The 14,568-nt window shown below is 60.4% G+C and overlaps 1 protein-coding gene across 1 annotated transcript in view; it reads right to left on the bottom strand.

The window, feature by feature from the left end:
- Nucleotides 1-7,226, bottom strand: part of LOC120380517 (myosin-6) — a 34,963-nt gene extending 27,737 nt beyond the window's left edge. Inside the window, exons 1-3 of the mRNA XM_039498280.1 lie at nucleotides 7,025-7,226; nucleotides 5,416-5,559; nucleotides 4,336-4,492 (exon numbers count right to left, since the gene is read on the bottom strand). Coding sequence (XP_039354214.1) covers nucleotides 4,336-4,492; nucleotides 5,416-5,559; nucleotides 7,025-7,225 — 502 coding nt within the window. The 5' untranslated portion in view covers nucleotide 7,226. The remainder of the gene's footprint in view (nucleotides 1-4,335; nucleotides 4,493-5,415; nucleotides 5,560-7,024) is intronic.
- Nucleotides 7,227-14,568: the final 7,342 nt, after the last annotated feature.

Here is a 14,568-nt window from a genome sequence, read left to right on the forward strand (position 1 = left end):
GATTTCTGTGCTAACAAGCTCTGTTCTACGCTGGGTTCCTGTCGACTGATAAACCTTCTGTTTTACGCTGGCTGAGAGTCACGTCTGGCTGTGGAGTCGGGGGGCAGGGCCCTTGGGCTCCCCAGGACCCCGCCCGGGCGGACTCACTGCGGGAAGCGCCCGGGGGGACGAGGATGCTGGATGCTCCGGGGTCAGACCCAGGAAGGTGGAAGCTGTGGAAGCTTCTTGCCCTGGAGACAGTCTGCTCCGAGAGGAGGCTCCCCCAGAGTCCCGGCTGGCTTCGTAGGGAGCAGTTCCCGAGCATCGCCCGGGGACGCCGGGACAACTGGTGGCAGTAGTGGGATAAACTGCACCCCAGGGACAGAGCCTCCTGCAGTAAGTGACTGGGAAGCAGTAAGACGAAGGGGGATGAGCGAGAGCCAGGCGTGCTGGAGGCTCCAAATCGTGCGGTTCCAGGAGGCGGAGGGACCTACGGTGTAACCCCGAGAGAGGGTGGCCCCCCGAGAAGGGGTGTTGCACTGAATGGTTCCTCCCAGGGACCATGGGGAGCGGAGAGAGCACAGCCTGTGAGTCCGTGACCACTTGGGACCAGCGTGGAGATGGCCGATAACCATCTCCCTGAGAAGGACGTTGTGGAGCTGTGCAGAGAGACGGCTGCGCAGTGGAAAGCTCACTAAGGCCCAGCTGATTGCTCAGCTGGAAGAGGAGGATCATCGCTCTAAGGAGCCGGTTCCTGACCCAGCTGGGGCCGCGAGAGAGGCTGGGAGCAGCCGGGTGCCCTGCAGACCCATGTCCCCGACCAGCCGGGGGTCTCCACCGGGTTCCCCATCGGTGGATCTGAGACGGATGGAATTGGAGCTGAGATGGAAGGAGTCAGAGGAGCATGAGAGACAGGACAGGCATGAAGCAGAACAGCAGGAGAGACAGAGGCAGCAGGAACTGGCGATGGCTGAGCTGAGAGGCAGAAGGACCCACCCAGGGGTGAGTGGGGATGGACCTGGTGCCAATTCCACAGGGAACCTCGACACGAAGTTTCTTCCCCAGGTTAAGGAGGGGGCGGGGCTATAGAAGCCCGTCTCGCGGCCTTTGGGAGGCTGGGAATTGGAACCAGGCTGGCCCTGTGGAAAGGCTCCGGTGTCTAGCCCCCTTCCTGGGTCCCAGGCCATGGAGCTGTTCAGCCAGATGGGCGGGGTGGCCGGCTGGCTCCCACTCCTGGCCCCGGCATATATGTCTGCATGGAGTCTCCTGGGCTCAGGCCGCTCGGACCCCCAGCAGGAGCGGAAGGTGATGGTCAATGGTGAGACCTGCCTGGGGTGGTGAGACCCTGTGACAGGGAGAACTGTTGTCAGGCCCCGGCTGGTGCAGCCTCACCAGATGCTTCGGGGCTGGGTGACCTGGGTGAAGGTCCAAGGGGTGAAGCCCCTCGCCCTGCCTATGGCCAGATCCCTGTGCAGCCCCAGGAGGGGTGGGGCTGGCTGGTCGTTGGGGTTCTCCAGGATCTCGGCTGGGAGGCCCTGTTGGGGGTGACTGTGTCTCTTTGGGACAGGATCCAGGCCCTGCTCCTGTAATGGCCGAGGGTTTGAATCTGAATCCAGGGAACCAATTGGCTGAGACTGAAGCTGTCAGTGAAAATGCCGATGACCTGGCTGGCAGGAGGGAGGAGCTGCTGGGCTCAGGACACCCGCCTGCCTGTAACCAGAGCCCTGGGGCTGGGTGGGGCAGAGAGATGCTCCCCACCCCACTGCACACGGGGAGGTGGCTGACGTTGGCTCTGATGCTGTGAGCAAAGCAGCGGGCTCCCTGCCTGCCCTCACTGGGACAGCAGGGGCAGAGCTGAGCCCAGGGGGATCGGAGACCCCAGCTGAGTGTGGGGAACCGCAGCCGGGCGGGACAGCTGCCAGCCAGGGCTGCCTTGTCCAGAGGGGCAAATGGCCTGGGACAAGGGCAAAGCAGCCTTGGGACCCCTGCCTGTCATAGAGGAGCCTTTTCCGAAGGTGGCCCTGGGCTTGGGGAGGGACGGATGGGAGGGGACGTCTGCCCCGATGGAGAAGCAGTGGTGGAGCACGTGCTGATTTTCCGGGAAAAGCTCGCTGAGCGCATGGGTCCGGCCAGGGGGAACCTAGCCAGGGCCCAAGGGTGGCAGAGGGTTTGGTACGACAGCTCAGCCGATGGCACCGGGGACCAGGTGACAGTTCTCATCCTGGTGCAGAAGAATAAGCCGCAAGCTGCCTGGGACGGGCCCTTCAAGGTCATCCAGCAGCTGGGTGAGGAGCATGAAGTGCTGGATCTGCCCAGCCGGGCTCACAGCCACCGGGGGGAGCAGGTCAACGTGATGGAGCCGAACTCTGACAGGGAGAGGCTGGTACTGGGCGTGTGGGGCCAGTGGGAGAAGGGGGAAGGTCCCCCGGTGGGTCTCTGCCCCGAGACAGGAGCCGGCCCCTTGCTGGAATCAGCTCCCCTCTCTGACCAGCGAACCCTGCCCAGCAGGCAGAGATCAGAGAGACGCTGCCTCCTACCAGCAGCTGTTCTCCAACCGGCCTGGGCTCACTAACCGACCTGTCCACTGGGTGGAGATGGGAGCCGGCCCTCCCGTCAGGTGTTCCCCATTCAGAGTAACAGGGAACACAGCCCAGGCCCCGGAGGGAGAGGTCAGAGACCTGCTGGCTTTAGGGGTGATCCAGCCACCCACCAGCCCTGGGGCTGGTCCCAAGGAAAGACGGGTCCATCCGATGCTGTGTGGCCTATTGGAAGCACAATGCCATCCCCATGTCTGGTGCCTGCCCACACCTAGGCCTGACGAGATCCTAGATGAGCTGGGCTGGGCTCTTAAAAGGCTGCAGCCAGATCTATTTGGGCGGCGCTTCACTGTGTACCCGGAGCACTCGCCCTGCCGTGGCTGCACCACAGGAGAGGGGTCAATGCCAAGCCCCTGAGGTGGAGTCTGTCCTCCCAGGAGTGTGAGATGGAGCTGGTCCACGTTAAGGGGAGGGCAAATGTTATGGCTGATGTTTGTCCCGGAGAGGGAGGCCTGAACTTCCCCAGGTCACTGGCTAAAGTGACCCCACTCAGTCCGGTCTCGAAGGGGGGAGAGATGTGATGAAGTGGGGATTTTCCCTTGTTCTGTTGTGTGTGAGCCTATGTGAGTCTTACTGTATTGCATGAATGTTGTGGGTGCCTCGGTTCCCCTGTGCATTGCACCATGGCTAGGTGGTGGGAATAGGGTGTGTGACTTTTGCGGGGCTGCTCCAGCTGCCTGCAGGGATGCTCTGGCCGCCCCTTCGTCACCTGAGACCCAGGAGGGGGGTGCGACCAGGTGACTCTTGCCCCCGAAGCGAGACAAAGGCTGGAGGAGGAGCAACGGGCAGGGCCGCAGCCAGGGGCTGGAAGCGGGTCCGTCTCGTCTGGCTTGGGGTGCAGGGGGGGCAGAGCCCTGGCTCTGGGCTCCCCTCCTCACAAGATGGACTTGGCTGAAAGTCACTGATTTCTGTGCTAACAAGCTCTGTTCCACGCTGGGTTCCTGTCGACGGATAAACCTTCTGTTTTACACTGGCTGAGAGTCACGTCTGACTGCGGAGTCAGGGGGCAGGGTCCTCGGGCTCCCCAGGACCCCGCCCAGATGGACTCACTGGGGGAAGCACATGGGGGGCGGAGGATGCTGAATATTCCGAGGTCAGACCCAGGAAGGTGGACGCCATGTGAGCTTCTTGCCCTGGAGCCAGTCTGCTCCGAGAGAGGAGGCTCCCCCAGAGCCCTGCCTGGCTTCATAGGGACCAGTTCCAGAGCAATGCCCTGGTGACGCTGTGACAGGGTATAATTAAGGATAGGGTTACAGCTGGGGTAGAGTTAAGGTTAGGGCTATATTTATGGTTATGGTTAGGGGTATAGTTAAGGATAGGGTTATGGCTGGGGTAGAGTTAAGGTTAGGGTTATATTTATGGTTATGGTTAGGGGTATAGTTAAGGATAGAGTTACAGCTGGGGTAGAGTTAAGGTTAGGGCTATATTTATGGTTATGGTTAGGGGTATAGTTAAGGATAGGGTTATGGCTGGGGTAGAGTTAAGGTTAGGGTTATATTTATGGTTATGGTTAGGGGTATAGTTAAGGATAGGGTTACGGCTGGGGTAGAGTTAAGGTTAGGGTTATATTTATGGTTATGGTTAGGGATATAGTTAAGGATAGAGTTACAGCTGGGGTAGAGTTAAGGTTAGGGTTATATTTATGGTTATGGTTAGGGGTATAGTTAAGGATAGGGTTATGGCTGGGGTAGAGTTAAGGTTAGGGTTATATTTATGGTTATGGTTAGGGGTATAGTTAAGGATAGGGTTAGGTCCCTACCTGTCAGCATGTTCTGGTAGGCGTTGTCAGAGATGGAGAAGATGTGGGGTGGGGCTTCACTTCTCTTCTTGCCCCTGTAAGCGGCCACCACCTCCGCATTATAGACCGGCAACCACTTGTAGGGATTGACCGTCACGCAGAACAGCCCCGAGTAGGTCTGGAGAACGGGAACAGCCCAGGGGAAAGGATGGAGAGAGAGCGAGAGAGAAGAATCAGAACAGCGGGGGAAGGCCCAGGGTGAAGAGATTGAGAACCTACCCTAGAGCGAGTGAGAACTGATGGAGAGGGAGCAGGTCGGTGCTATGCAGTGCCCCCCCCCGTTCTAGAACAGGAGACATCTTCCCTTCTTGATCTAGAATGGGACATGATGCACCGTCTTCTATATAGAACCAGACATGATGCCCCTTTCCTGATCTAGAAGCAAAGCCACATCCATCTCCCCAGTCTAGAGTGGGAGACAATGCGCCTGCCCCATCTAGACTGGGATAAAACTCCCTTTCCCTGATCTGGATCCAGAGACACACCTGTCTCACCAATATAGAACTAGAGACAAGCCCGACCCACCAAGAATGGAAGAACACACCCCTTCCTTTATCTCGATTAGAAGACAATAACCCTCCCCTGATCTAGAACATGAGATGCCAGAAAGGAAGATGATGTGACATCCTTTGATCTAGAACAGGACTTGATAGATCGGGGAGGAATTATAACAGGAGACAATGCTCACTCTCTGATCTAGAATGGGGGCGATGGTCTCTTCTCTGATCTCAAACAGGGGATGACACCACCAGACCCCCAAACTAACAAGGAGCTGGTGACCCCCTTGGCCTAGAACAGGGACAAGAACAGGAGGGATTTCCCCTGATGTAAAACGGCAGATGATGCCCACCCTGATCTGGAACAGCAGGCTCCTCCCCCCTGTTCTAGAAGGGAGATGATGCTCCCCCTGATCTAGAAGTCAGCAGCTCCCAGAGGGGCATAATGCAGGGTGGAGACCCCAGGAACTCCCCCACCCTATGGGTACCCCAGCAAGGTGTGTGTGGGGGAGCTAGGGGGTGGCAGGGCCCCCCCCAGACTCACGTAGATCATCCAGGCGGCGTATCGCTCCTTGAGGTTGTACAGCACGGCCGGCTCGTGCAGGAACGTCAGCATGGCCATGTCCTCGATCTTGTCGAACTTTGGCGGGTTCTGCTGGTGGACGTCCGACTCCTTCACCGTCACCGTCTGGGCAGGAAGAGAGAGTCGGGGGGGAGGATGGGGGGTGGTGCTACCTCCACCCAGCTGCACCCCTGCTGACCCGTCCACCCCCTCACCAGCTGTGGGGTCAGACCAGCACCCCCCAGCTCTGTTTCTTCCAACCTCCTCCCGTTATTTGGCCTTTAACCCCTAACCCTGGTGCCCCACAGCCCGTCCTTCCCTCTAGCCCCTGACTGCAGTCACTAATATCAACCCTTCCCCTGTCCCATCTTCCCCTTTGACCTCTGACCCCTCACCATCTGTGACGTTATTGATATAAATTGGGACCATATAGAACATGGTTTGCAACCAAGGTCCTGTAGTGGCACCAAATCTTAGGTAAAGGGGGTCATCTAAGGTGTCTAAGACCAGGTTCTGGGTTGCTGGTGATGATTATGCTGTCTGTATGTCTGTGTATCATTTTGTATTTGAAGTTATAAGTATTGGCTCTGTACTGTCTGTAGTTTGTATTGTGCTCTGCTTCTGGGTGACACCCCAGACAAGCTGGTGTTAGCTCTGCCTAGCCTGCTTGATGGCCCATTAAGGACCATCAGCTACACAATTGACCCATGGAGAGAAGGCAGACACACCTTGTGACTCAGCAAAGTGCAGGGACTTGCCCATGTGACTGCAGACTCCATTTTGCTGTAATTTTCCACAGTGAGGACAAAGAGATTCTTACACCTGGAAAAGCCTATCTAAGGCTGATGCTTCATCTCCATCTTGTCTTCAGTCCTGCTTCTTACCTCTGGAGGGACTTTGCTACAACCTGAAGCTCTGCACAAAGGACTCACTGACCCATCCCAGCGGGGGATGTTCCAGAGACTTGACTTGAACCTGCAGTTTATGCCATCGCTGCTACAAGCCTGAACTAAGAACTTTGCCATCACTGTATGGAATTGATTCCATTTAACCAATTCTAGCTCTCATCTCTACCTTTTTCCCTTTATGAATAAACCTTTAGATTTTAGATTCTAAAGGATTGGCAACAGCGTGATTTGTGGGTAAGATCTGATGTGTATATTGACCTGGGTCTGGGGCTTGGTCCTTTGGGATCGAGGGAACCTTTTTCTTTTATTGGGGTGTTGGTTTTCATAACCATTCATCCCCAGGACGAGTGCACTGGTGGTGATACTGGGAGACTGGAGTGTCTAAGGGAATTGCTTGTGTGACTTGTGGTTAGCCAGTGGGGTGAGACCAAAGTCCTTTTTGTCTGGCTGGTTTGGTTTGCCTTCGAGGTGGAAAAACCCCAGCCTAGGGCTGTGACTGCCCTGTTTGAGCAATTTGTCCTGAATTGGCACCTCAGTCGGGTCCCGCCAGAACCGCCTCGTCACACCATCCCTACCCCTAACCTCCCCTTTGACCTCTGACCCCTCACAGTCCCTACCCCAACCTCCCTTGTGACCCCCTGACCTCACCCACCTGCCCCCAACTCCGCTGTACCCGGCCTCACCTTGCCGTTCTCGGTCTCGACGGTCACCTTCCCCCCGTCCCGGCTGACGATCTTGCCCTTGACGAACTCCTCCTTCTCGTCGGACACGAAGCACTCGCTGCGGAGGTCGAAGATCCGGGTCTGCGCCTCCAGGCGCTCCTTGTCCGACTTCCGCAGGTAGGGGGCAGCCGCCCCGAACTCGGCCATGTGGGCGTCACCCATGCTGGGGTGGGGGGGCAGAGAGCTGGGCAGTGAGAGTGGGCGCCCCCCTGCACCGCCAGGGCCCCCCCCCCCCCAGAGAGCGCGCCCCCTGCTGTCACCCCCCTCAGCCCTGGGAACTCCCCTGTGCTGCCAGTGTCCCCCCCATCCTGGGCAGAGCACCCCCTGCTGTCCCCCCACTCCCAGCCCTGGGGTCCCCCCGCCCCACCTAAATTCCCCTCCCCTTCTGTGTGCGTGACAGACTCACCTAATTAGAGTTTCACAGGAGAGATTGGAAAAACCTGGGGGGGGGGGAGAGACAAAGAGATGGGGGCAGTTTAGAGTCACCCCGAGACCCCTCTCCAAATCCCCTGCCCAACCTCTCTCTACAGCCCCCTCCCCTCCCCTCCCCTCCCCTCCTGCCCCAACCCCACACTCCCTCCCTTCCCATCCCCACCCTGCCTCTCCCCAACCCCCAACCCCAACAATCCCCCTCCCCACCCTGCCTCTCCCCAACCCCAACAATCCCCATCCCCACCCTGCCTCTCCCCCAACCCCCAACAATCCCCCTCCCCACCCTGCCTCTCCCCAACCCCCAACAATCCCCCCTCCCCACAACAATCCCCCATCCCCACCCTGCCTCTCCCCAACCCCCAACAATCCCCCCATGCCCCCTCCTGCCCCTGCCTAACCCCTTCTCGCCTCCCACCCCAGCCCCACTCCTCATCGCAGTGTCCCCCCGCTACCCCCCACCCCTTGGGGGGACCTGGCCCCACATCTCACCAGAGGCAGGTGGGGCAGCCGGAGCCCTGATGCGATCTGTGTCGCCCGGGGCCTCCGCCCCCCTTTATACCCCCGGCGCCCCCCCCCCCGGGGAGTGACGGGCCAGGAGCCGGTGGGAACGTGCCCATGAATGGAGCGGCTCGGTCCGCAGCCCCCCCGCCTCTGTCCCCCCCCCGGGGCACATTCCGGAGAGGGGCTGGGAGGGTCCCGCAGGCTGATAACGGGGGGAGGGAGGGAGGAACAGAAATCTCAGCTCCCCTCCCCCCATTGTCCTTCCTCGCCTCTTTCTCCTGCAGTTTCATCCTCCTTGTGGGGGGGGGGGGGGGTCTGACAGGTCCCAGCGCTGGGAAGTTTCTTTCACGCTCCCTCCCCTGCCGCCGCCTTCTCTGCAGGGCTTTGGACTCACCAGACCCCCCTCCCCCCCGAGCCGGGGAGAGAACCCAGGAGTCCTGGCTCCCAGCCCCCCTGCTCTAACCACCAGACCCCACTCCCCTTCCAGAGCCGGGGAGAGAACCCAGGAGTCCTGGCTCCCAGCCCCCCTGCTCTGACCACCAGACCCCACTCCCCTTCCAGAGCCGGGGAGAGAACCCAGGAGTCCTGGCTCCCAGCCCCCCTGCTCTAACCACTAGACCCCACTTCCCTTCCAGAGCTGGGGAGAGAACCCAGGAGTCCTGGCTCCCAGCCCTTCTGCTCTAACCACCAGACCCCACTCCCCTTCCAGAGCCGGGGAGAGAACCCAGGACTCCTGGCTCCCAGCCCCCCCGCTCTAACCACCAGACCCCACTCCCCTTCCAGAGCTGGGGATGGAACCCAGGAGTCCTGGCTCCCTGCCACCCCCCCCCACTTTAACCACTAGACCCCACTCCCCTCCCAGAGCTGGGGAGAGAACCCAGGAGTCCTGGCTCCCAGCTGTGTGACACAGAAGCCAAGTCAGACAGTTCTGCCTGGTGTTATTATTGTGATAAGATTTAACCCGTGAAAGAAGAACCCCCCTGGTGGGGGTGGGGGTGGGGGTGGGGTCCCGGGTTGAAAGGCTCCGAACCCTCGGATATCAGGGGGTCCAGCAGCCCCCTCACACTCACCCCACCCCAGGGCCTTCGTTCCGTTCATTCAGATTCATTCAATTCAGTTTGCTATGGACAAAACTTAGCTCCCATTGTATCTGTCCCTCCACACCTCACCCATCCATCCCCCCACACCCTCCCTGCACCCCTCCGTCCAGCCAGACCCCTCATCCCTCCCTTCCTGCCCCCCTCCCATCTCTCCATCCATCCCCCCACACCCTCCCTGCACCCCTCCGTCCAGCCAGACCCCTCATCCCTCCCTTCCTGCCCCCTCCCATCTCTCCATCCATCCCCCCACACCCTCCCTGCACCCCTCCGTCCAGCCAGACCCCACATCCCTCCCTTCCTACCCCCCTCCCATCTCTCCATCCATCCCCCCACACCCTCCCTGCACCCCTCCGTCCAGCCAGACCCCACATCCCTCCTTCCTACCCCCTCCCATCTCTCCATCCATCCCCACACCTCCCTGCACCCCTCCGTCCAGCCAGACCCTCATCCCTCCCTTCCTGCCCCTCCCATCTCTCCATCCATCCCCCCACACCCTCCCTGCACCCCTCCGTCCAGCCAGACCCCACATCCCTCCTTCCTACCCCTCCCATCTCCCCATCCATCCCCACACCTCCCTGCACCCCTCCGTCCAGCCAGACCCCTCATCCCTCCTTCCTACCCCCTCCCATCTCTCCACCCATCCCCACACCCTCCCTGCACCCCTCCGTCTACCCAGACCCCTCATCCCTCCCTTCCTACCCCCTCCCATCTCTCCATCCATCCCCCCCCACCCACCCTGCACCCCGCCGGCCAGCCCGACCCCACATCCCTCCCATCCTACTGCTCTCCCATCTCTCCATCCATCCCCCCACACCCTCCCTGCACCCCTCCGTCCAGCCAGACCCCTCATCCCTCCCTTCCTACCCCTCCCATCTCTCCATCCATCCCCCCACACCCTCCCTGCACCCCTCCGTCCAGCCAGACCCCTCATCCCTCCTTCCTACCCTCCCATCTCTCCATCCATCCCCACACCCTCCCTGCACCCCTCCGTCCAGCCAGACCCTCATCCCTCCTTCCTACCCCTCCCATCTCTCCATCCATCCCCACACCTCCCTGCACCCCTCCGTCCAGCCAGACCCCTCATCCCTCCCTTCCTGCCCCCTCCCATCTCTCCAACCATACCCCCACACCCACCCAGCACCCCACCCTCCAGCCAGACCCCACATCCCTCCTTCCTACCCCCTCCCATCTCTCCATCCATCCCCACACCCTCCCTGCACCCTCCGTCCAGCCAGACCCCTCATCCCTCCTTCCTACCCCTCCCATCTCTCCATCCATCCCCACACCCTCCCTGCACCCCTCCGTCCAGCCAGACCCCACATCCCTCCCGTCCTACCCCCGCCCATCTCCCCATCCATCCCCCCACACCCTCCCTGCACCCCTCCGTCCAGCCAGACCCCTCATCCCTCCCGTCCTACCCCCCTCCCATCTCTCCACCCATCCCCACACCCTCCCTGCACCCCTCCGTCCAGCCAGACCCCTCATCCCTCCCTTCCTACCCCCTCCCATCTCTCCATCCATCCCCACACCCTCCCTGCACCTGTCCGTCCAGCCAGACCCACATCCCTCCCTTCCTACCCCCTCCCATCTCTCCATCCATCCCCCCACACCCACCCTGCACCCTTCCGTCACCCCTGACCCCTCATCCCTCCCTTCCTGCCCCCTCCCATCTCTCCATCCATCCCCCCACACCCTCCCTGCACCCCTCCGTCCAGCCAGACCCCTCATCCCTCCCTTCCTACTGCTCTCCCATCTCTCCATCCATCTCCCCCGACGCCCCCGTCTTCACGCCTCCATCCGCCACCCTTCCACCCCTCCAGCTAGCCAGTTGGCTCTTAGTTGTGTAGTTAGGTGGTGGTTGTGCTGTATTTGCCGTTTCATTTCTTGGGGTCAGTGTAGTTCTGACTTGCTTAGTTGACATTATGGGACTGGGTTACTCCATTAGGAGGTGTCACTTTTCTGCTTGCTTACAATTTGTTTGTCATTTCGAGGCAGTTTCTTTTTGCCTTGGCGGGCGGTTGTGTAGTTGTGTGTGTGTGTTTCATTAATTGCTGGCTGTTAGAATTGTTTAATTGTCTGTTGAATTATGTAGTTGTTTGGCTGTTCACTGTGTTCATTGTTTAGTTGTTTTGTGTGTTAGTTGTTTTGTTTGGTTGTGTTGGGTTTTTGATTGTTGGGTTAGCTGTTTTCGTGTGTTAGGTGTTTCTCTTAGTTTGGTGTGTTCGTTGGTTTGGTTGGTTGTTAGTTGTTAGGTTTTGATTGTTGGTTGGGTTAGTTTGGTACGTTAGGCGTTTGTTTATCTGTTGTGTTAGTTTCTTTAGTTGTTTGGTGTGTCAGTTGTTTTATCGTTTCTTGTGTAGGTTTGTTGCATAAATCATTTAGCGTGTGTTATGTTAGTAGTTTGTTTAGTGTGTTAGTTGTTTGCTCTGTTGTTTTTTGGCCGTGTTGGCTGTTTGCGGTGCTGGTTATTTGTTGTGTTAGTTGTGTGCTGTGGCAGTTTGGTGTGATAGTTGTTTGGTGTGTTATTTGTTTCTTTTATTGTTTGTTCTTCATGTAGGTGTGTTGTTTTGCTTGGGGAGGGACAGCTCAGTGGTTTGAGCATTGGCCTGCTAAACCCAGGGGTGTGAGTTCAATCCTTGAGGGGGCCACTTAGGGATCTGGGGCAAAAATTGGTCCTGCTAGTGAAGGCAGGGGGCTGGACTCAATGACCTTTCAAGGTCCCTTCCAGTTCTAGGAGGTTGGTGTAGATCCAATTACTATTTTTTGTTTGTCATGTTCATTGGTGTTTCGCTGATTTGGTTGGTTGGTGTGTTCGTTGTGCGGTTAGTTACTTGCTGTGTTGGCTGTTTATTTGCTGTGCTACTTGTTGGTTTGTTCAGTTGTTTCGCTTGAGTTTGCTTAGAAATTTCCGTCTTTGCTGGGTTAGTTGTTCAGTTCTTTGCAGAGCTCATTGGCCACTTGTTTTCTTGGTTGGTGAGTTGGTTGTTTTGCTGTTTGGATGGTCCACTATTCAGTTGTGTTTATTGTGTTAGTTGTTGCATTGGTGTGTTAGTTCCTTGCTGTGTCAATTGCTCCTGTGTTGAATTGTTTCGCTCTTGGGATGTTGACTCCTGTAGTTGTTGGTGTGTTGAGTTGTGTAGCTGTGGGGTGTTCAGTCTTGTAATTGCTGGGATTTGGGGCCCTGTAATTGCTGGCGTGTTGAGTTGTGTAGTTGTTGGGGGGTTGAGTTGTGTAGTTGTTGGGGGGTTGAGTTGTGTAGTTGTTCTTCCCTCTCAAGGTTGCTCCCTGCTGGGTTCTGTCTCTGTCTGAAGCCCCCTCAGCCCCACCCAACCCCCAAGGCCCCCCTCCAGCCCCATCACCCCAGAGCTGGGGGGTCGCCAGGCACCTGCTGCCCCCCAGGGAGGCTGTTGGAGGGGTGGGACCCGCTCACTTTCTGGGCCTCTCACCTCCGCTGGCCTCCCCCGTCCCCCTCAGCTGCTGGTGTTGACTCAGGCGCTGGGGAGATGCTGAGGGGGGCGGGGGGGACAGGTGCCAAAAGCTGGGCCTGGCCCAGGGGCGGGGGGGGGGTCGGGTTTGTCGGGCCTGGGGATTAGCAGCTCCTCTGCCTGTGTCGCTCTGAAGCTTTAGGGCAATTTCCTGCCATGCCTCTGTCACAGGGCCCAGGGCTGGGGGAACAGGGGCTGCGGGTCGGGAGTGAGGGGCACCGGCAGGGCTGGGGGGGGCTGCGGGTCGGGAGTGAGGGGCACCGGCAGGATGGGGGAACAGGGGCTGCGGGTCGGGAGTGAGGGGCACCGGCAGGATGGGGCAGGGGCTGCGGGTCGGGAGTGAGGGGCCCCGGCAGGGCTGGGCTGGCAGGGGCTGCGGGTCGGGAGTGAGGGGCACCGGCAGGGCTGGGGGCGGGGCTGCGGGTCAGGAGTGAGGGGCACCGGCAGGGCTGGGGGGGGCTGCGGGTCGGGAGTGAGGGGCACCGGCAGGGCTGGGGGTGGGGGCTGGGGTCAGGAGTGAGGGGCACCGGCAGGCTGGGGAGGGCGGGGCTGCAGGTCAGGAGTGAGGGGCACCGGCAGGCTGGGGGCAGGGGCTGCAGGTCGGGAGTGAGGGCACCGGCAGGCTGGGGGTGGGGCTGCGGGTCGGGAGTGAGGGGCACCGGCAGGGCTGGGGGTGGGGCTGCAGGTCGGGAGTGAGGGGCACCGGCAGGCTGGGGGTGGGGCTGCGGGTCGGGAGTGAGGGGCACCGGCAGGCTGGGGGTAGGGGCTGCAGGTCGGGAGTGAGGGGCACCGGCGGGGGGGGGCAGCACATGGAAATTCTCTCACTTCACACCCCGCGGCTGCTGACAGGTCTCCCGAGGGCCCGGCTGCGCCGGCCTGTCCGGCTCTATGGAGACAAAAGAAGCAGGAAGGGGGGGGCGGGGGGAGGTTCGTTATCGCAGAGCCCAGAGGGCCCCGCGGGGGGGGGGGGGACCTGGCTTTGTTCCCCGGACATAATGTCCACTTAGTCCGCGTCAAGTGCATCCCCCGAGAGAACAACTGCGGCCCTGGGAAAGGTGTGAGATTCCGGGGCTCACCTGCCCCACAGCCCTCCTCCCTGCTGCCGGTGCCCCTCACTCCCGACCTGCAGCCCCCTGCTCTTCTACCTCATTGCAACAGCATTGGAAATAATAGGGGCTGGGCTGGGGTGCGGGGGCAGGGCTGGGCTAGCAGGGGGCTGCGGGTCGGGAGTGAGGGGCACCGGCAGGGCTGGGGGGTGGGGGCTGCGGGTCGGGAGTGAGGGGCACCGGCAGGGCTGGTGGGCAGGGGCTGCAGGTCGGGAGTGAGGGGCACCGGCAGGGCTGGGGGTGGGGCTGCGGGTCGGGAGTGAGGGGCACCGGCAGGGCTGGGGGCAGGGGCTGCGGGTCGGGAGTGAGGGGCACCGGCAGGGCTGGGGGCGCAGGGCCTGCAGGTCGGGAGTGAGGGGCACCGGCAGGGCGGGGGGCTGCAGGTCGGGAGTGAGGGGCACCGGCAGGGAGGGGGGCTGCAGGTCGGGAGTGAGGGGCACCGGCAGGGCGGGGGGCTGCGGGTCGGGAGTGAGGGGCACCGGCTGGGTGGGGGGCTGCGGGTCGGGAGTGAGGGGCACCGTGGGCCAGGAGGCCTGGGGGGTGTCACACTGGTTTCACCTGCTGGATCTGGCACCTCGATTGACGTCAATGAAATAGTTTCTCTGGTGAGGGGTGAGGGAGGTGACAGCTGGGGGGGGGTCCTGGCACGATGGGGAGGGGGCGGAGCTGACGGGGGACGGGAGACGGGGCTGCAGGAGGAGGACGGGAGGGGTTTTGGAGGAGGTAACGAGGGTTGTGTAGGGCAGGGGGCTGGGGCGACACTGGGGGGCTGGCAGTGGGGCGGGGGAAGAGGATGGGGGCAGAGCCAGAGGGTGATGGGGGGTTGTATAGGGCAGAGCGGGTGGGGAGTCAATCTAGGGGGTGACAGGGGCTGCATGGGG

This window comes from Mauremys reevesii, linkage group 13 (genome assembly GCF_016161935.1).
Source record: "Mauremys reevesii isolate NIE-2019 linkage group 13, ASM1616193v1, whole genome shotgun sequence".
In the NCBI taxonomy this organism is placed as follows: Eukaryota; Metazoa; Chordata; order Testudines; family Geoemydidae; genus Mauremys; species Mauremys reevesii.